At 53.7% G+C, this 21,913-nt stretch overlaps 1 protein-coding gene across 1 annotated transcript; it reads left to right on the top strand.

Annotated features, from left to right (window-relative positions):
- Positions 1–14,174: 14,174 nt before the first annotated feature.
- Positions 14,175–16,083, top strand: GPR182 (G protein-coupled receptor 182). Its single transcript, XM_029913372.1, has one exon. It carries the CDS (start codon positions 14,190–14,192, stop codon positions 15,282–15,284), a length of 1,095 nt encoding a protein of 364 aa, XP_029769232.1. The 5' UTR covers positions 14,175–14,189; the 3' UTR covers positions 15,285–16,083.
- Positions 16,084–21,913: the final 5,830 nt, after the last annotated feature.

Raw genomic sequence — 21,913 nt, 5'->3', positions numbered from 1 at the left:
AATCGGGGGGGGGGGGGGGGGGGGGCTGTGGGTCGGGATTGAGGGGCATCGGCAGAGCTGGGTGTGTGGGGACCTGGGAGGGAGTTGCCGGAGTTGTGGGGTGGGGAAGGGGGCTCTGGGACTGAGATGCACTTTGCAGTCAGGCAGCAACTCGCCCAGCATTAAGCTGGGCAATCGGCCTTCCCTTTCAGGAGCCCCTCCGGTGAAAAGCCAGAATCCGGGCCGTGTGTGTGTGGAAAGAATAGAACGCATTAAAATATTCTTTAGAAGGGGAAACGGGGTTGGGGCAGGGAAGGGGGCAGATGGTGTGAAAACTCCTGAAGCGTCCAGGTTGGATTTCGGCCCAGCAGAACGTCAATTTCAGTTTCAAATTTGCGCCCGGGAAGGCAGAGGCTGCAAGCCTCCCAGCAAACAGCCGGCTGGATCCGGCCAGGGGCTGAGCCCCCGGGGCCCCAGTCCCACGCAACGGCGCCCGAGCACGTGCTCCACTTTCAGAGTGCGCCTCGTCCTGCGAAAGTCAACGGGGTTTCGGGGGAAGCGGGTGCCTGGGTGGTCTGCAAGCGGGGGGGGGTCCGGTCCAGTGAGAGCCAGCTCCTGCCGGGCCTGGTTCGCGCGAGGCAGTGGCGCATTGGGGGGCAAATTCCAGCCGCGGAAGTGGCAGCCCAGCTGAAGCCATTCTGCATGGCGAGCCAGCGTTTCGCCCCTGCCCAGGCATGCGGGTATTCATAGCAACTTCCCCTTTGGACACTTGGCTCCGCTGATAAGGTGGGGTCCTGCACCTGAAGCGGCCAACTTTGCACCCCAATATCCGTCCTGCTGGCTGCCCCCCGCCCCAGCTCCCCCTCCAACCTGGGCGAACCCGCCCCCCTGGGCTGGAATTGCTGCTGTGGGAATAGCTGCAGGGGCAGAATCCTGCAGTCTCCCCTTTACCTGGGTAGGTCTCCTGGCACTGCAGGAACTGGGTCCCCCGCCAGATTGCAGCCTCCGGCTCCTTCCGCCCTCTTTCCTGTCTTACTGAACCAGATCAAAGGCTCCTGGAAGGGAAAGAGGAAGCATTAGCAAAAGACTAGCAGCCTGCGATTGGTGGGGAGTGACTGGCCGTCCTAGCAGAAGAGCCAACCACAGAGGCTGGAGACCCAGGACTTGGAGAGGGGAGAACTGGGCTCTAGGGCTGGGCTCCATGGGGTAGTGGGAAGTCCCCCTAAGCGCAGCATCGCAGAGCCGGGAACCTCTTCCTCCCTGCTGGTATCTGAGCGAATCGAGCAGGAAAGGACAGTTTCCTCGTCACTCTGTCTTTGCCAGGAGCCATTTTGGTGTCATCTGCAAACTTTTTCAGTGATCAAGTGGCAGAGGGGCAGCCGTGTTAGTCTGGATCTGTAAAAAGCAACGAAGTCCTGTGGCACCTTCGAGACTAACAGAGGTAACAGCTGACATGCGTCTGATGAAGTGGGCATTCACCCACGAAAGCTCATGCTCCAATACCTCTGTTAGTCTAAGGTGCCACAGGACTCTGTGTTGCTTTTTCTCAGTGATGATTTTCCCTTTCCTTTCAGGTCATTGACACAAACATTAAACAGCGCCGAGGCCAGAACCGAGCCGTGGGGACCCCACTAGAAACCCCCACGGCCCCGAAGATTTCCTGGTTACGGTTCCATTTCGAGACCGATCCGTTAGGGAGCTTTTCTTCCATTTAATGCGCCATGTTAACGTTCTCTCATTCTAGGTTTTGAATCGAAAGGCCGCCCAGTACCCAGTCGAACGCCGTACAGAAATCTAAGTCTATTACATCAGTGCTGTCACCTTTATCAACCAAACTTGCCATCCCACCAAAAAAGATAGCAAGTTTTTCCCACGGGATGGATTTTCCACCAAGGCAGGTTGATTGGCATTAATATTACCCTCCTTTAAATCATAGAATCATAAACTTTAAGGTCAGAAGGGACCATTATGATTGTCTAGTCCGACCTGCACAACGCAGGCCACAGAATCTCACCCACCCACTCCTGTAATAAACCCCTAACCTATGCCTGAGCTATTGAAGTCCTCAACTTGTGGTTTAAAGACTTCAAGGTGCAAGAATCCTCCAGCAAGTGACCCATGCCCCACGCTGCAGAGGAAGGCGAAAAACCCTTTAGCTCTTTATGAATCAAATTAATCAGTTGCCTGTAAAAACACCCACACAAATTCACTCTCGAAGATTCATTTAGGAAACAATAAATAACGACACCCAAGCTCCAGCTGTCCTGACATGACAACGAGGGAACGCAGAAACAGCCAAACGGGATCGGAACCAGGGTCTGGCTACCTCAGGAGCCCCATTCTGCCTGGTCTCCCAGCAGCTCTGGACGCAGCTCCGGGATAACCCATCCCCAGGACAGTTTCTTCCTGACCCCCAGGTCGGCTCACGCCCTGAAAGCACAAGAGAATGGGTAACATGTTATGACGGCTCCCCGCTTGCAATGTGATTTAGGGATCCCCCCACCACACCGTACTAGCAGGCTCCCAGGAGGTGACACCAGCCCCCAGTAACACACCGCGTCATGACCTGCTGCATAAAACAGGCCATAGGGCTTCCCTGAATTAACAGGGCTTTGGCCACACAACAAAGTTGTACCACTTTAACTATCCCGGTCTAGTTAACACGGTGCAGCCTCCTAGTGTGGAAGCAGAGCTACTGGCAGAAAAGTGCTAACACTATTCCCCGAGGGGAATCAACCAAACCGATGTAACACACCTTCTTGGGCTATTTGCATCCACCCCAGGTATAACAATAGTGGGAAGCAATCACCCCCCTGCAACCGACCCAGTTATACCAGTCTGTGTGTAGACTACAGCCCTGCAACCCGACGGCACTCGACTACCAGGCTGCCTTGGGGATTGGCTGCCTGTCCCGGCCGCTGCCGTCGCCTTGCTGTGGGGCGAGTGCCCCAGAAATCGCAGCGCCTCTCACGCCACGGCACACACAGCACAGCGGGGGTTGGGGTGGCAGGAGCCCACGGGCAGGAGATGGGGTTGGCGCCGACTCAGGCTTGGGGGGAAAGGTCGGAAAACAAGTCAGGCCTGGGTCTAGTTCTGAGCAGACCCCCGGTGCAGACCCAGTTTAAGGAACAGCGTAAATGTGGAGACAACTTTGGACACAGCGACGCTCCAGCGTGACAGGCGTAGACGCTCTCATGAACCTGTGCTACTGGTTAAGTACATTGCAATTGTGCACAGACTCTGACATTCCCCACCAATGGCCAGAGCGCCGGGGGCAGGGCGGCGAGTCCCGGCGGGGCCTCGGCTCTCCCCCCGGCGGCCGGGGCGAGGGCGGGGGGGGGCGGCCAGAGCGCCGGGGGGAGGGCGGCGAGCCCGGCTGTGGCCCCGCTCTCCCCGGCGGCCGGAGCACCGCGCCGCCCCCCTCCAGGTGCCGCCCCAAGCACCAGCTTGGGTGCCTGGTGCCTGGAGCCGGCCCTGGTCAGGAGGAAACTAGCCGAAGGCGCAGGTTATCCTACAGCTGCCTCTTGCAAGGTTCCTTGCACTGGTCTCTAAACCAGGTGGTCCTGGCTACTGATGGAGATGGGGCACTGGGTTAAATCCGGTTTGGCAGTGCCCGTGTCCCTAAAGCCTGCAGGCAGGTTGGTCATTCCTCCAGGATTAAGTGGCAGTGAAGAGTTTTAAGTGATACCAGCCACTTGCGATGATTCGGGGGTCTCTGAATGCAAGTGCCCTGCCTTCCCCAGGGAAAAGGAGGTGATCGGCTCAGACTCCTAATTCTGCTAAACCAGCAGGCGAAAAGGTCACCACGGGTGTGACATGATGAGTGTAATATAATCTCTCATGGAAAGGTGACAGGGCCAGAAAGAGTTAATTACCTCACAGACTGACCTGACCCAGGGCCCAACTTTAGAGACTGGCTAGGAAGATCCGTAAATGAACAGAGCTTTGAAATGCAAGTCTGCATTGTTAGAGGTAGAAGGGGAAACGTTTGCTCCGGTCTTGTGATGTAAGCAAACAAGTCTTGTCTATTGCTATGGCTTTGATTCAAAGATCAAAAAAGGAGTATTAACATTTAGGAAGATTCTTGAGTGAAATAGTATTATTGTCTCTCTGTCTCTTTGAAGGTTGTGGTGACCTGTTTCTGAACTGTTTAATGGATAAATTACCCTGTGCTAATTGCCAGGGTGTTTGGGAGAAGGAAAGTTAAGTCTATTGTTTTCTCAGGCCAAAAGGCTGCTGGAAATGTATAAAAACCCTGGGTCCTTCTTCATCTCAGATCTGCTTTGGGTTTCAAGAGGGGGAAACCTTAAGCCATAAGGATTGAGATCCCCAGTCACTGACTGGAGTCACCCTGAACATGGACATTGGACTATAACCCATGGACTATTTCTAAAAGGACTTTTGGCAACTACAAGCTCATCTCTGCTGTGTATCTGAACCTCAAGAATTGAACTCAAGTCTGTCTGTATATTGATCTTTTACCCAACACACTCTCTCTCTTCTTTTTTAATAAATTTTAGTTTAGTTAACAAGAATTGAAGCGTATATTTTGGGTAAGATCTAAGTTATAATTGGGCCTGGGTGTGTGGCTGGTCCTTTGGGATTGGAAGAACCTTTTCTTTTATATGATGAGATCAGATTTTCAGAATTTATCATCATATGTGACGTGTGTCTGGCTGGAGGCCTGAGGCTGGGCACTTTAAGGGAACTGCGTTGTTTGGACTCTGAGTAACCAGTGAGATACTATAGAAGCTGTTTTGGGCTGGTTGGTAAATCTCAGCACTGGAAGATCCACCAGCGTTTGGGGTTTGTCTGCCCCGTTCTGTTTGCAGTTCACCGTAATTGAGTGACCTCAGCTGGCTCCCACGGGCAGTACCGTCACAACGGGCATGAACAATGACAATGATTCTTTGGATCATAGAAGCCCCTCGAGGCCTCAGCCAAGTTTGGGGCCCCGGCTTGCTAGGACGAGCACAAATACATACTAAGGGGCAGTCCCTGCCCCGGAGAATTGACGGTCTAAATCGGGAATGACGGCCCCCATTGTCCAAACGGAGAATTGAGGCAAAGGTTGGCGAATTGGGGCTGGGATCTGATTCGCACTCACTGGGGGAAACACGGAGCAATTCAGTGGGGTTCTGACCCCAAAACATGGGCGTTTGGGCTGCACTTTGCTTTCGAAGCTTGCACCGGGGCTCGCAGAGAGCAACCAGCCCAGATCCCCGGAAGCTGGAAGCACCTCACCTGGCACGGCTTAGACTCAGCCAGAGGGGGGCTCTACTGAGCTTGGGGGGGGGGCAAGGGGCTGATCTCACTGTCCCCAGGGGGCCGTGAGCCCTGCCCAGAGCTAAGAGGAAGGTTGGAAGGTGCCAAGCCTGGGGCAAGAAACCTGCATTGAGCCTGGATCCCGACCTGGGTCTACCCGTCAGCTTCCCCCACTCTGCAGGAGTCACCCAGCATTTCCGGGCTCCATTGGTGCCGCTGTTGGGGAGTTCATCAGTCCAGCCCGTCCCTGGCCTGGGGGTCCCCGCTTCCCTGCTGAGCTGTGGAAGTCTCAAGATGCCGAGGAAGACAATAGAAGGAAGATCATTAGTGCAAGGCTGGCAGGATCCACCGCGGCCGCTGACGGGGCCAGGAAGCACCATGCACCACGAAGGAAACCGAGACGCGGTCAGGCGCCTCTGGCCACTCGACAGTGCCGGAGGATGATGGAGGGGCAGGATGCGGGGGGCCGAGAGGGTGAGCCCTGATGGTCAGGACAGCGTGGAGGCCAAGAGGGGCTCTGGACAGGGCATGTTCGCTGGGAGTCTTAGGGCGGTGGAAGGGGGTGATGTGATGGAGGTGGGGTCCGGGCTTCCCCGAGGACACGTCGCATGGCCACGTTCATGCTCAGCGCCTCGTTAGGCCAGGCCTCCAGGGGGGATGAAGAAGAGGCCAAGGACAGCAATAGCGTTCGGGCAAATCTCACCCGCACTGGCCCAAGCTGGACGCAGCCTGGATGGGGAAGCCGGACCCTCGGGGAAACGGGACCCAGGGGCGCTCAGTGACTTGGCTGAGATCCCCCCACAAAGCCCCGAAGCTCCCGTCTAGCTCAGGTACTTCCCAGGCCCCTGGTCCTGCAGAATCCCACGACCACCCTCCCTCCTTTATTCAGCGAAGGCGGCTAACATTTCCCCTTCACTGAAGCAAGTTGTTCTTTCAGCCTTACCTCGTCTCCCCACGTCTTCTGCTGGTTTATTTACCCAGCTTGAAACCGGGCTCTGACGGCGGGGGGCTGCCCTCCCCAGCGCAGCTCAGAAACACCGACGGGGAAGGGAAAAGCTTTCGTCTCTGCTCCACTTCATGCCCACCGCCGAGTCCTCTACCGACTCCATACGCAGCTCGATGCCAGCTGAGGATCTGGCCTTGGGATTCTGCACGGAGGCGGTCGTTAAAGCCAGAATGAAGCATTCTGTTCATGGCGCGCGCGCACACACACACACACGTTAGATTAAAAACATAAATATCATCTGCGGGAACATCGCACCGTAATGCTCGTTCTCAGCATTCGGAACGACGACACACAAGGGTCCCGAGACAGAGAGATGCGACGCAGGCTGCTGCCTAAGGCAGAGAGACACAGTCACCTGCCAGCCGGCTGGCTGCTCTTTGGCCCAGATCCCAGGCTTCCCTACCGAGCCCCTCACCTGCAGGAAACCCCCTTGGAAATGTAAAACGTCCGCTTACAATTTTAAGACAGTTTCAAATGCCCTACAGGAGGCTGTAAAAAGCGACGAAGCGTCCTGTGGCATCTTAGAGACTAACGGATGTATTGGAGCATAAGCTTTCGTGGGTGAATACCCACTTCGTCAGACGCACGCGAAAGCTTGTGCTCCGATACGTCTGTTAGTCTCTAAGGTGCCACAGGGCTCTCTGTCGCTTTTTACAGATCCAGACTAACACGGCTACCCCTCTGCTACAGGAGGCTGGCTGTGTCCCCTTCCCAGACTGGCCATCAACAGGGGGTTGCACTAGATGACCTCCTGAGGTCCCTTCCAACCTGATATTCTATGATCAGACCCCGAGTCCTGCAAACGTGACGATCAAACTCCCCCCAGGCCAAGGGCAGGCTTGGTCTGTGCTGAGCAGGGAGGGCGGCAGAGACACTGGGCTATAAAGTGCTGACTGGCAGGGGGAAAACGAGGCCACCCTAATTAATGCCCCTTATCAGCCTTTCCCTGTTGCCTTCCGGGAGGCCGTTTATGTAACCCGTGATCCGGCAGGAGCACGGAGAGGACCCAACTCCAATCAGAGCAGCAGTGTCCGGAGAGGAAACGGCCTTTTCCATTTATCTCCTCCAAACAAAGAGGAAAACTAGACCCCCCAGAGAGGGGGAGCGGGGGGGGGGGGGGCGCTTGAGAGCGGTCTGGCGACCCTCCCCCCCCCATGCACTGAGCCTGCCGCAGCTGTTACCACGGGATCGGGAAGGGCTTAGGGGTTTGGGGACATGCTTTTATCTGAAGGTCCAGTCTGTGAGGGCTAACAGCTGTTCTAAGCAGGTTATTGGCACGTGGCAGGACACAAGAGAAGACACACAAAACAATTGATCACCGTCCTCGTTAGAACAGCCCTGAACAAATGCGAAGACTTACCAGGTCCCTCCTCAGTCTTTTCACAAGACTAAACAGACCCAGTTTTTTAACCTTCCTCATAAGTCAGGTTTTCTAAACCTTTGATCCCAATACTCTAGCTAAGGCCTCACCAGTGCCAATTACCTCCGGCGTCTTACGTACGACACTCCTGTTAATACAGCCCAGAATGATGTTAGCCTTTTAGGCAACTGTATCACATTGCCGGCTCATATTCAATGTGTGATCCACTCTAACCCCTAGCTTGTTTTCAGCAGTACGACCGCCTGGCCAGTTATTCCCTAAGTGCAGTGCTTTGCACTCCTCTTTACTAAATTTCACCTTGTCGATTTCAGACAAATGCTCCAGTTTATCGAGGTCATTTTGAATTCTAATCCTGTCCGCCACCCCTCCTAGCTGCACATTTTACAAGCGTGCTCTCCAGCCATGAAAATATTGAATAGTGCCAGACCCAGGACTGATCCCACTAGATATGTCCTCCCAGTTTGATAGCGACCCGTTGATAACTCCTCTCTGAGTACGGTTTTTCAACCGGTTGTGCCCCCACCTCACAGTACTTTCACCTTGACCACATCTCCCTAGTTAGCTTCTGAGAATTGCATCAAAAGTCTTATTAAAATCACGATCTATCATGTCTACCGCTTCCCCCTTATCCACTAGGCCAGTAACCCACGGGCTGCTAAAGCAACATGCGCCCCATTGCATTTGGTAAGAGATTAAAGGCAAAGGGTTCCTGTTTGCAGTCATGGGGCAGGGTCCCTGGGATACCTGCTTTCTAAGTATCAGAGGGGTAGCCGTGTTAGTCTGAATCTGTAAAAAGCAACAGAGGGTCCTGTGGCACCTTTAAGACGAACAGAAGTATTGGGAGCATAAGCTTTCGTGGGTAAGAACCTCACTTCTTCAGATGCAAGTAATGGAAATCTTCAGAGGCAGGTATAAATCAGTATGGAGATAACGAGGTTAGTTATCTCATCTGAAGATTTCCATTACTTGCATCTGAAGAAGTGAGGTTCTTACCCACGAAAGCTTATGCTCCCAATACTTCTGTTCGTCTTAAAGGTGCCACAGGACCCTCTGCTGCTTTCTAAGGTTTGTTTTGTTAGAGGCTTGACTTATAGGGGCCATCACACGTCCCTGTTCCTGTTGGACCTTCCTTCCGAGCTGATTGTTGATCACAATGTCTTCTCTGCTTTTGAGAAGGAGATTTCCAGGAATTGTTTTCCAGCTCATCGCTCGATGCAAAATGTTCTCTCTGAAAATGCCCCCAGCCTCCCCCGCCAACTGCTGGAGCAGTGCCAGAGCCCCCTTCCCCTTCCCCTCCAAAACTGCAGAGCAAACATGTCTTGCGCAGGAGTTGTATCATGGCCAGGAGGCGGTTTTGTTGGAGGAACTGGTCTGCATTAAGACTCGGCTGATGGACTAGTTGATCATACGTCGAATGGGTACCTACCTCCTTGCCAGGTCCACGGGGCTGTCGGCATTCCTTCTTGCCAAGTGCGGGGAGATCTGGAGACGGATGGAGCTGAAGAAGAACAAAATGTTTCTGATTATTATTTGTATTACATAGCAGCTGAGAAGGGGGCCTCCCGTTGGCTCCACAAACACACAGCGATAGTCCCGCAAACTTTTAACTGGGTAGTTTATTCTCCGCTTTCTGTCCTAAACAGTCACGTGGCCCAGGCTGCGTTGTGCCCCAGAGAAGGCTGCATTAGCGGTGGAGGAAGCGATCGGAGCTGTAAGGTCTCTGCACACCCAAGCAAGGCCACTGCTTAGTAACATTTTCAAGACCCTTTGGCAGAAAGGTGCTGTGCCAATGTTCCCAGACTGAGTTACTGGGAAGGAGTCACTCACCAGGGCTGGCCTTGGGGCCGTTCTGCCAGCTTCTGCAGCCATGTCCCTGGGATTCCTCAGCAGGATTCTGGCGCTACTAAGCTGACTGGCGACCGCCATGTGCGGATGCTGCTTCCCCTCCTCATGCGGGGGGCCGATTTGTTTCGGGATACATTAAAGAATGCTCGGGGGGGGGGGGCTTAGCTATTACTGTGGGGAAGGACTAGACAGACCCAGATTCCTTTATTCCAGCCATGGATCAAACTCTATCTGGGCCCCTATAGACACAATGCTATAGGCCCCCCATCCCCACTCCCACTTGGTGTGGCAGTGATCGGGGTTCCTTCCTCCCAACACAGAGAGGCATGGGACCGCCTTCTCCCTCCCCAGGTGTAGCCTTGGCACACACCCCCATCTCTGGCCCAGAGAAGTGGGTCTTAGAAGTAACGCCCCACTGAGCTACATGGGGTAGACCCTGCCCCTCAGCGCTACTGTCGCAGGCTCTCTGCACACTCAGGCAATGGTTACTGGCAGGTGACAGCACTGAGATTTTCATTGCAACCGGGGGGGGGGGGGGGGGGGGGAAAAAATAAAAAAAAAAAAAGAAAGCTGAGGGTCTGACGTCATCCCACGACTCCGGGAGCTAGTGGGGGGCCTTAGGCAGGGGTCAGTAACATCTCTGCCATAACCCATCTTGATTCACTGGCACAGATTAACCCAGAGCCAGGAAGGCCAGCTTTCCTCCCTGCCTGGACATGGCTAAGCCGCTGCGAGCCCTGCTGCACTCTAAGTAATAATCGGGTGGGCTCCGGCTCAGCAAACAGGACAGGCAAAAGCTGGTTGGGGGTCTGAGTGGGGCAGGCCGTGGATTTTGGAGCCTCGCTCTGTGAGGAAAAGGAAATTAACCTGGAAAAGATGCGCCCACTGGCGGCCTACCCCACTCTCATGTCCTATCTGACCCTTCCCCAAAATCTTCCTCCCCTCCCGCCCCCCAGCTCTGCCGTGAAACCAAACCCATCGTCATTCCAGACCCTAGGGATTAGGAATCACGTCCAATGTGGCCTTGCGCTGGGCTGTTTTCAGGATATCAGGAGATGATGTACGTTTCCTGTAGGGAAGAGAGCTCCGAGGGGTGGGGGCATGTGTGTGGAAGAAGCCAGCGAGCCCACCCTGAGCTCACTCTGGGAACGACGGTCCCTACAGCATAGATCCGCCCGAGCCACAGAGCTGGAGGCACCAGCTGCTCCTTTGCCACCCACCCGGGCACACCTTCAGCCTTCCACTCCAGGTGAGCATGTACCTGTTACTTTCCACCTGTCTCTCGCCTCCCCCCCGTATTCAAAGCGCCAGGCTTTCCAGTAACAACCGCCCTGCGCCCAAAGGAGGGTTGCACGTCAAACCACCTCTGTTAATGGGGTTAGATTTCCGCAGGCATGAGTCCCCCCAGATATCTTTCTTTTCCTTTCTCCAAACTTTCTGAAAAGAGCAACCAAGCCCCGTCCTCCTCCTGCTGCATTGATGGATGCTTTTGCAGCTGACTACCAAGTTGCCGAGCATTCCTCTGGGTTGCAAAAACAACGAGGAGTCCTTGTGGCACCTTAGAGACTAACATAAGCTTTCGTGGGCTAGAGCCCACTTCATCAGATGCATGAAGCGAAACATACAGGAGCAGGTATAAATACATGAAAGGCTGGGGGTTGCTTTACCAAGTGTGAGGTCAAGTTTACGAGATAAATCAATGAACAGCAGGATACCAAGGGAGGAAAAATCACGTTTCAAGGGGTAAGAGAGTGGCCCGTTACAGACAGTTGACAAGAAGGTGTGAGTAATAGTAGGGAGAAATTAGTAATGGGGAAATTAAGTTTAGGTTTTGTAATGACCCAACCACTCCCAGTCTTTATTTAGGCCTAACCTGATGGTATCTAGTTTGCAAATTAATTCCAGTTCTGCAGTTTCACGTTGGAGTCTGCCCTTGAAGTTTTTGTTATTGAAGAATTGCCACTTTTAGGTCTGTTATTGAGTGACCAGAGAGACTGAAGTGTTCTCCTTCACTGACTGACCTCACCCTTGGTAAAGCAACCCCCGTCCTTTCATGTATTTATACCCGCTCCTGTATTTTTCACTTCATGCATCTGATGAATTGGGCTTAGGGTTACCAGATAGCAACTGTGAAAAAACGGGGCAGGGGGTGGGGGTAATAGGCGCCTATATAAGAAAAAGTCCCAAAAAACAGGACTGTCCCTTTAAAAAACGGGACATCTGGTCACCCTAAGTGGGCTCAAGCCTACGAAAGCTTATGCCCAAATAAAGTTGTTAGTCTCTAAGGTGCCACAAGGACTCCTCGTTGTTTTTGCTGATACAGACTAACACGGCTACCACGCTGAAGCTCTGGGTTGCCTGCGGCTTCCCCCCGCTGCCTGAATTCCTGAGCTCACGGTGAGAAGGGCACTATAAATACCTAGCTAGACTAGCATGTTCTGTAAGCTTTACCCGGAGAACCTCTCACCTTGCGTGTTCTTCCGACGGCATCACGCTGAGACCTGGGTCACGCCGTGTGTGGACCCAGCCGCTCTGGGATTTGGATAAGTCGGCAGTTCTGGAGGTAGTGTGATGTGACGGTCAATTGCTTCTCTCTGCTTAAAAACGACTTGCTTACAAAATCAGATATAAAAATACGAGTCTCACAGCCACACTATTACTGAAAAATGGCTCATTTTTACCGTATAATTATCAAATAACTCCACTGGACTATGAACATTGTCCTGACATTTCAGTGTCTAGCGTACAGAGCAGTCTAACCAAGTCATTGTCTGTAGGAAATTGTAGTTTGTCCTGACTTCGCTGGTGCTTTTTCTGTAGCCTGTGGTAAAACTAGGCAAATCTCTAGATGAGGTGATGTACCCCCTGGAAGACTCTGCGTACCCCTGGTTGACAGCACTGAGATTGGCTACGGGTTTGGGCTAATATTAGTGGAAATCATTTTCCTGCATATGCTGCGGGGTTTCCATTGGGCGGAGGGCATGTTTGCCTGGGAAGGAGACATGAGAATAGAGTAAGTAATAAGAACAGCACCTAACTCTTACCAGACTCAGAGGCTGGGGATAGCACCTCCGTGTGAATTCACAGCGAGGAGGCTCCCACGGTTTCAGTTTAGACTCGGGAACAAACGCTGGGGCTGCAGATGATCGTGTTCACGCCGCGTTCCTCACCACACGGTGCCTCTGCCCACCCAGTTCACTGGCTGCGGATTTCGACTCCCTTAGACCTAGCTGCGGTGCTGAAGCGAGGAACTTGCTCTGAGCAGGGAGCAGTTTTCCAACTGTGGCTGGCTTGTGATGACTTGGTCTCTTCGCCAGGATCGGTTTCAAATCGGAGGCTGGCAAAGTCCCGTCTCATTTTTGCAAAGCGACAATTGCTGGCACGTTAGCCCCAAGAACGACTCGAGTTTGCCGTAGGGGGAGGGTCAGTTTCAGTTCTCTCGGTTTCCACGCTGTCCCATTTTGCTCAGCGCAGCAGCTTGGAGGGTGAGAGATGAAACCCTTTTTTGCAGCATGGACTGTGCGTGAAATGAAGGCTTTTTAACAGAGCTTGATGCTGGTTTCTCCCCAGCTGCAGAGAAGCAGTAGCAACAGTGGGTGAGGCAGAGGGAAACACGAGGTCAGAAAATTGTCACCCAGTTTCCAGCCACAGGTTTAGCAGCAGCATCTCCACATTTTTTCTTACATTTAAGCGAGACTCAGAACCCAGCAGCAACCACTGTGACACTGATGACTGGAGAGTCAAGTGCTCTGAACCCAAATGCCGAGCTCCTCTGTAAATCTGGCCATTCGTTTAGACGCCGAAATGGGAGACGTGCTCCTTTGAGAATCTCACCCTGTTACGTGTTAGTCTGTATCCGCAAAAAGAACAGGAGTACTTGTGGCACCTTAGAGACTAACACCAGATTTTGTCCCCGGGAAGGTACCTAGACACAGTCACTTCTGGATCTTCTCTTTGATAAAGTAAACGGAATTTGCTGAGCTCGCTTGAAAAACTGCCCACGAGTGACTTGCTCAAAGTCTCATAGGGTACATCTACCCTGCAATAAAAAGTAGGACCAAGTCTCAGAGCCTGGGGTCAACTGACTCGGGCTTCTGGGGCTTGAGCTGTGGGGCTAAAAACAGCAGTGTAGACGTTTGTGCTCCGGCTGAAGCTGGGGCTGCGAGACCCGTCCCTTCATGGGGTTTCAGAGCCCAGGCTCCAACCCCAGCCCCAGGGCCTCCACTGAAATGTTTAGCCCCACATCCTGAGCCCCACAAGCCTGAGTCAGTTGACCCAGGCCAGCCGCGGTTGTGCGGTGGGTCATTTATTGCAGTGTAGATGTATCAATAGTGAGTCTATTGGGGGCAGAACCTAGATATCCTTCGCCCTGGCCCAGTACCGTAATCACAAGAGTGTTCTTCTCTGCGGGAGACAATTCAGCTGAGTGGGGACAGCAGGAGAGGTTGGCTGATCTGCTCTTCAAAGCAAACATTGCTGCTTGTGGGGGATGTGTGTATGGAGGAGGGTTGTCGTGTGTATATGGGCACGTGTGTGTGTGTGTGTGTGTGTGTGTCTGGGCTTGTGTCTTTGTGGGGGGGGAGGGGATGAGCTCTGGGGATCCAGAGAGGGCTTTGGAAAGGATCCCCACAGCATGTCCCTACTTGTCGTGCTGCGGCCAAACCCCAGCAGTTAAATCGCCTTCCCTTTCTTTCCAGCCGCTCACCATCCACAATGGCTGAGGTGACCACGGTCCCCGCTGAGACGCCGGATCCCTTTAATGAGTTCGGGGACTACCACAACTGGACCCAGCTGCTCCAATACCTGAACTACACCTTCACCTTCTGCGACACCCATCTGGACGAGAACATCAAGCGGGTGATGCTCTTCATCCTCTACTTGGTCATCTTCGTGGTGGGGCTGGTGGAAAACATTCTCGTCATCTGGGTCAACTGGCACACCTGGGGCAACAAAAACCTGGTCAACCTCTATATCCTCAACATGGCCATCGCCGACTTAGGGGTGCTGTTATCCCTGCCCATCTGGATGCTGGAGGCCATGCTCGACTACACCTGGCTCTGGGGCAGCTTCCTGTGCCGCTTCACCCACTACTTCTACTTCGCCAACATGTACAGCAGTATCTTCTTCCTGAGCTGCCTCAGCGTGGACCGCTACGTCTCCTTGACAACGGCATCCCACTTCTGGCACCAGCATCAGCACCGGGCACGCCGCCTCCTCTGCTTCGGCATCTGGGTCTTCGCCGCCCTCCTCCCCTTCCTGGAGGTGGCCCACACACAGCTGGTGGACTCGGTGGAGCCCATGTGCATCTTCCTGGCCCCCTTCGAGACCTATGATGAGTGGGCCCTGGGCATCAGCTTAGCCACCACCATCATTGGGTTCCTCATCCCCTTCTCCATCATCGCGGTCTTTAACATACTGACGGCCAGGTACATCAAGCACTCCAAGCCGGAAAGCAGGAAGCACTGCCTCCTGATCTACGCCTACATCGTCGTGTTCCTAGTATGCTGGCTGCCCTACCACGTCACGTTGACCCTCCTGACCCTCGACGGTAGCCACTTCATTTACAGCTGCAACGTTGCCAACTTCCTCTACTTCTTCTACGACATCATAGACTGTTTCAGCATGTTCCATTGCGTGGCCAACCCCATCCTCTACAACTTCCTGAGCAAGAACTTCCGCGGCAAACTCATCTCGGCTGTGGTGAAGTACATCCCCAAAGACCAAATCAACCAGAAAGGCGGGGACAATTCCTCTTCCAGCACCCAGCACTCTATAGTCATTACCAAAGACAACATCCCACCTAATTAAACAGCCACCGGGCTCTCCACCCATTGCTGGCAGCTGGTCCCAGGGGTGGCCGGCTTCCTAAATCAGACCCCCCAAAAGATTTCTTCCCCCGGCAATAAGGCAAGACACTTTGCTTTTTGATGGCGTTTTCTCCTTGCCACCCACGGCTCTGAAAGCTGGAGGGAGGGTAGAAATGAGATGCTGTGGGGAGCGGCAGATGTTTTGCCTCTGACGTGCTCCTGTATCAAATCTATTTAGCTAAAGAAACAGAGAGGAAGAGATGTCCTATTTTTCAAAGAAATGCTCATTGGTTTATTACTAGCGATTATTCTGGCTACCCAGGGACCTCAACGCAAATCCGGCCGCTTTGCTCTCCAGCGCCAGCTAAGCAGGAGTTGGAACAAGCAACGTTTTGCCACCAGCTTTTCCGCGACGCCTGCCTTTTGCTTGCCGATGTGCTCCGGGTTTCCCACACCTGGAAGAGACCAGGCGTTAAGCCGCCTCTTTCATTGAACCATCTAGCTCAGAAAAAAGGGGTGGAATTCTTTTCCTTCGGAACACAAATTGATCAATTCGCAGCCCCTGGCGAGAAAGAGGAGGGGCTGACCTCGCAAGGTGAAGCCAAAGGGAGTGGGAGCCACTCAGCACGAAGCAGGGGAAGAGCATGTTGGCGCCAATAGGAAACGGCTTTTGGAGAGCAATATTGCAACCACAGAGGGAAAGAAGCAGGGAGGATTAAGGCCGCAGTCCACTGTACAGACGTGTTTCCCGAAGGCTTTGTCTACATTACCACTTTTGTCGGTCAGAAGTGTGAAAAAAACACACACACACCCCGACTGACATAAGTTTCCCCGACAAAAGTGATGGTGTGGACAGCGCTGGGTTGGCAGGAGAGGCTCTGCTTCCAACATCGCTAAGGCCCCTCGTTGGGGGTGGTTTAACGAGGCCAGCGGGAGAGCTCTGTTCAGCCCTGAGTGAATTCGGCTAAAGCACGTGGGGAGGGGAAGGCGTGAAGGTAACTGGGAATTAATAAATCACAAAGAACCAACCGATCCACAGCCTTGGACTGTTACAAATACGGAAAAACCAATTGGACAGGATCTGGGGAAAGGGTGCTTAGGTCAAGGAAAGAAGAGGCTGATGGCAGGATGTTCCCAGAGGCAGAGCCGTCCCTTGGGTATGGCGAATCGGGGCGACCGCTCCGGGCCCCGCGCTTTGGGGGGCCCTGTGCTTCAGTGTGCATGTGTCGTGCGGGGGTCGCCAGGCCGGCCCGGGGGGTGTGGTTAGGGGTTCAGGGGGCTTGGTGCCGGCAGCGGGGGTCGGACTCGCACTCACTGGCTGGAAGCGAGCGGTGCATTTCGTTTTCTTGCTCGGCATCACGGGGCTTGGGCTCAGTCTCGGGCAGCGGCAACCCCAGCCTCGCCAGCTCCCGGTGTCACCTGCCACCGCCGCACCAGCCGCCAGCGTCCTCATGCTGCCATCCACTGCCCTTCCGCCCTGGACCCCCCTCTTTTCCGGGACCCCCCAGCACAGGCGGCTCCCTCGCCCCTAGTACAGGTGCCTGGAACTCTCCATCGTCCCTCGCCCCCCAGCACTGGTGTCCCCTCCCCACACCAGACTTCACCTGTATAAACAACGTTAAGGGGGGTCCATACAGGCTGATTTGTCCCAGGCCCCACACTCCCCTAGGGACCGCCCTGCCCAGGGGTTGAAGGAACGAATCAGAGCAGACAAGAGAAGTGGGTGGGACCAGCCCTGCTTCTCGGAGGAAGTGCACTGCATTCATTCCCTGTCCCTTTGCCGCCTTGTTCACCTGGGAGGCAAAGGGCAGGGGCCTGTGGATTTGCAAGATGAAGGGGTTTCCATAGCGAATAATTAGCCTCATCAGGAGGGGATTTCTTTTTTTTAATTGCAGTGGAAATTTACTGGTCTCTCGCCCACCCTCCCCCCCCCCCCCACACCCCACGTGAAACAGACCATGTGACATTTCACGACATTGCGACAGATCAGAACGACGGCGGCGTCTGTATCCCCTTCTGGAACTGTACGAGCCACGTTCCCCCCGCTCAGCGCTCCCCTGGGCATGCCTCCATGCTGCTCTTTAGCGGTCCCGCAAAGGGACGTGGGTCACTCCTGCTCCTCTGTCCCCGGCCCGGGGACCAGGAATCTGCTCTCCCAAACGGCAACAGGCCAGACCCACAACCAGCCAATCCAGTACCATTCTCACTCCCGGCGGGCCTTTCGCTGGCTTCCAGCCCACCCCTTGCTGCCTACGTATATCCGTATTTGCCTGCAAAACGCGCCCATTCATCTCCACCAAGGCCTTGCATGCAACAGCTACGGGAAAAGGCACCGACCCTTTAAAGAGAAGCAACTTGTGCCCGTTCCGCTCCTCCTGTTGTGCAAAGTTTAACAACTTGTACAGTGTAAAACAGCAGCACAGACTGTCGGCTCTTCGGGGCAGACACTTCTGCGTTTGCACAACACCTGATACAGGTCACTCCCGGCCCACGCGTGGAGCTAGGCTATGTAATTCCGTGCTGTGGTAATCCAGATTATTACCACCACCACGGACATGTTAACAGGATGGCAGCCGCTCATCAATGGTGAGGGTCAGAGAGCCAGTCCTGAGCTCCCCAGGAACGGTTCATAGACGCGCCTTTGACTGTCAGCTTTGCTAAAGAAATGGAAGACCACTGCATGATAGTGTGTGACAGACCCGCTCTGCCTGGTAGAAATGTATCCAATTTCTTCATGATACCTAAACATTTAAAGCTCTTTATATCTGACCTATTAAACTTCATTTTTAAAAACACGGCTCTGTTGCATGGATGACTTTGTATGCCACGATTCCGAGATATTAAAGCCAGAAGGGATCATCTTGTCTGACTCCTGCACAACACAGGCAGGAGAATTTTACCCGGTGACCCCTGCGTTGGAGCCAATAACACAAGGAGGAACTAGGCAGCATCTTTTAGAACGGCAGCCAGGCTTGAGTGAAAGATTTCCAGTGATGGAGAAAACGCCACATCACTTGGTGAGCTGCTCCAACCGTTAATTACCTTCAGAGTTAAAAAACGCGGAATTTCTCGTGTAAATTTGTCTGGTTTCAACTTCTAGCCATTGGAGCTTTGCCTGATAGATTAAAGAGCCCTCTGCTATCGGATCTCTTCTCCCGACGTAGGCACTTAAAAACCACAAGCAAGTCACCTCTTTACCTTCCTTAGCACTGAAATATCATTGAGGGGGGTGCATTAGAAATACTATAGAGCAGAGAGATTCAGCCCCCAGGGGTTCAAGGAGCCAAATTAGCGACCAACATTCCCCACAAGAGCCACCGCAGTGTGGATTCATTGTTTCATTTACTATTGTATTATATAGTCATAGTTAAACAGTGTGACAGGCAATATTTAGTGTGTGTATAGATACACACGCACACGCACGCACGCACGCGCGTCTCACTGCAAAATGACTGACCAGGTACTATTCTTTTATCAACGGCAGCTGGTTAATAACATAGTAAAAGCATCCTAATTGGTTAATGACTTAGATTGGTTAATAATTAAATCACACCGTGGTTTAATATCATGCGCTGCAAAGAGCCGCAGGAGACGCATTAAAGAGCCGCTTGTGGCTTGCATGTCTCAGTCTGAGTATCACCGCTAAGACAGAGCTACCGATCTTAGGTACTTACAAGATCCTCATTATGATAATAGCTGAACAGTCTTACATATATTTATCCTCGCCACAGTCCTGGGAGGTAAGGAAGGATTATTACAGATGGGAAACAGAGGGACAGAAAAACTAATTTTCAGAAGTGTCTAGGTGATTTGGGAGCCTAAATTCTACTGCTGTTCAATAAGACTTAGGCTCCTAAATCCCTCTCTGAAAATGGGACTTTGGCTCCTTTCAAAGTTTTACTGTAATGCCCAAGGGTACACAGGGAACTGAACCTGTCTTCCCCAAATCCCAGGTTGCGTCCCTTGCCATGTTGGCGAACAGCCCTTGATGGCCCTATCCCAGAGGTGAGCAAACTACTGCCCATGGGCCACATCCGGCCCGCAGGACCATCCTGCCTGGCCCTTGAGCTCCTGGCCGGGGAGGCTAGCCCCTGGCCCCTCCCCTGCTGTCCCCCCTCTCCCCGAGCCTCAGCTCGCCGTGCCGCCAGCGCTCTGGGCAGTGGGGCTGCGAGCTCCTGCCGGGCAGCGCGGCGGTGTGGCTGACTCCGGCCCGGCAGCTGCCAGACATGCTGTTCTGAGCGGCATGGTAAGGGGGCGGGGAGTGAGAGGGTTGGATAAGGGGCAGGGGTCCCGGGGGCAGACAGGGGACAGGGGACGGTTGGATGGGGCGGAGGTTCCAGGGGTGGGGTCGGGGGCAGGGAGCGGGGGGGTTGGATAAGGGGCGGGGAGTCCTGGGGGGCAGTCAGGGGACAGGGAGCAGGGGGCGGTTGCATGGGGCAGAGGTTCTGGGGGTGGAATGGTCAGGGGATGGGGAACGGGGGGGGGGGTTAGATAGGCGTGGCAGTCCTGGGGGGCCTGTCAGGGGGTAGGGGTGTGGATAGGGGACAGGGAGCAGGGCGGGTTGGATAGGGGGTGGGGTCCCATAGGGGGGCGGTTAGGGGCAGGGGTTCCAGGAGGGGGCAGTCAGGGGGGATTGGATGAGTGGTGGGTTCTGTGGGGGGCAGTCAGGGGGCGGGAAGTGGGAGGGGGCGGATAGGGGGTGGGGGACAGGCTGTTTGGGGAGGCACAGTCTTCCTTACCAGGCCCTCCATACAGTTTCGGAACCCTGATGTGGCCCTCGGGCCAAAAAGTTTGCCCACCCCACCCCTGCCCTATCCTCTGTGAACTCCGCTCATTCTTTTTTGCACCCAGCTACACCTTTGCCCTTCACAGCATCCCCTGGCAACGAGCGCCACAGGGTGACCGTGCGTTGGGTGAAGAAATACTTCCTTGGGTTTGTTTTAAACCCGCCGCCCGTTCGTTTCACACCACAGACGTGGCGAGCGGAGCCAAACCTCGCCCATCGCTGCTAAGGAATTTCACCCAGCCCAAGAAACGTTTTAAACGGTGGGTCTGAGCAACAAGAGGCATTGGGCAAAATTTAAAAAGCACCTAAGTGCCGTAGGTGGCTAAATACACCTCTCCCCCAATAGAACACGAATTCGGATAGAACACGGTAAAGCCGTGCTCCGGGGGGCGGGGCTGCGCACTCCGGCGGATCAAAGCAAGTTCGATAGAACGCGGTAAGATGTTTTTGGCTCCCGAGGACAGCGTTATATTGGGGTAGAGGTGTACTAATGAGACACAGAGCCATTCATAGAATATCCAGGTTGGAAGGGACCTCAGGAGGTATCTAGTCCAACCCCCTGCTCAAAGCAGGACCAATCCCCAGACAGATTTTTGCCCCAGATCCCTAAATGGCCCCCTCAAGGATTGAATTCACAACCCTGGGTTTAGCTCAAACCACTGAGCTAGCCCTCTCCCCCAGATGCTTTGGAAAGGGACAGGAACGCTGTTTTCCAGATCTAGAGCAATATATATTTTCCAGCCGTTTATGATCCTCAGTCTACGCGAAGCACGGCGTGAAACTGACTGAAAACGTTCCCAAAGAACGGCAAGTTTCCCGAACATCTTACTTACGATGCTACCGCGGTGGGTCATCAAACATTTTAAATATAGGGTGATGGAGAATTCAAAAGTCATGAAAACTCTCCAACACGGCAATATCGTCGGGATATTTTCCTTCGCACAGGCACGGCTTGCTAATACATGTGCTAGAAAAGCCATTAATAAATGCAGACGGCCGGCGCCAATAAACACATGTGGTTTGGGCCATCCCAGCTCATCACTTCAAGCACACAGACAATCTGGGCTGGGACAGGTGGCCCAGCGGTATCCCAGCTTTATAATGACTGTTCATTACTTACATGACGGGAGCACCTGGAGGTGCCAGCTGGGATAGTCAGGGAACTGTACAGGTAGTGAGCCACAGCTCTTCTGTTCCAAAGAGCTTTCAATGTAGAAGTAGGAGCATTGCCAGCAGATCGAGGGACGGGATCGTTCCCCTCTGTTCAGCACTGGTGAGGCCTCATCTGGAGTACTGTGTCCAGTTTTGGGCCCCACACTGCAGAAGGGATGTGGACAAATTGGAGAGAGTCCAGTGGAGGGCAACGGAAATAATCAGGGGCTGGAGCACATGACTTATGAGGAGAGGCTGAGGGAACTGGGATTGTTTAGTCTGCAGAAGAGAAGAATGAGGGGGGATTTGATAGCAGCCTTCAACTACCTGAAGGGGGGATCCAAAGAGGATGGCTCTAGACTGTTCTCAGTGGTACCAGGTGACAGAACAAGGAGCAATGGTCTCAAGTTGCAGTGGGGGAGGTTTAGGTTGGATATTAGGAAAAACTTTTTCACTAGGAGGGTGGTGAAGCACTGGAAGGGGTTACCTAGGGAGGTGGTGGAATCTCCTTCCTTAGAGGTTTTTAAGGTCAGGCTTGACAAAGCCCTGGCTGGGATGATTTAGCTGGGGATTGGTTGGACTAGATGACCTCCCGAGGTCCCTTCCAACCCTGATATTCTATGATTAAACCATCAAAGGACAGACAAGTCTAATGATCACCCCCATTTTCCAGGTTGGGGTCTGAGGTAAGA

Source organism: Terrapene carolina, unplaced genomic scaffold, assembly GCF_002925995.2.
Source record: "Terrapene carolina triunguis isolate 2854851 unplaced genomic scaffold, T_m_triunguis-2.0 Scaffold616, whole genome shotgun sequence".
Taxonomy (NCBI): Eukaryota; Metazoa; Chordata; order Testudines; family Emydidae; genus Terrapene; species Terrapene triunguis.
This window is presented reverse-complemented; position numbering and strand designations above follow the sequence as displayed.

What these genes read in the sequence shown, in the direction of transcription:
- GPR182 (XM_029913372.1), top strand. Translation starts at nt 14,190, where the DNA reads ATGGCTGAGGTGACCACGGTCCCCGCTGAGACGCCGGATCCCTTTAAT.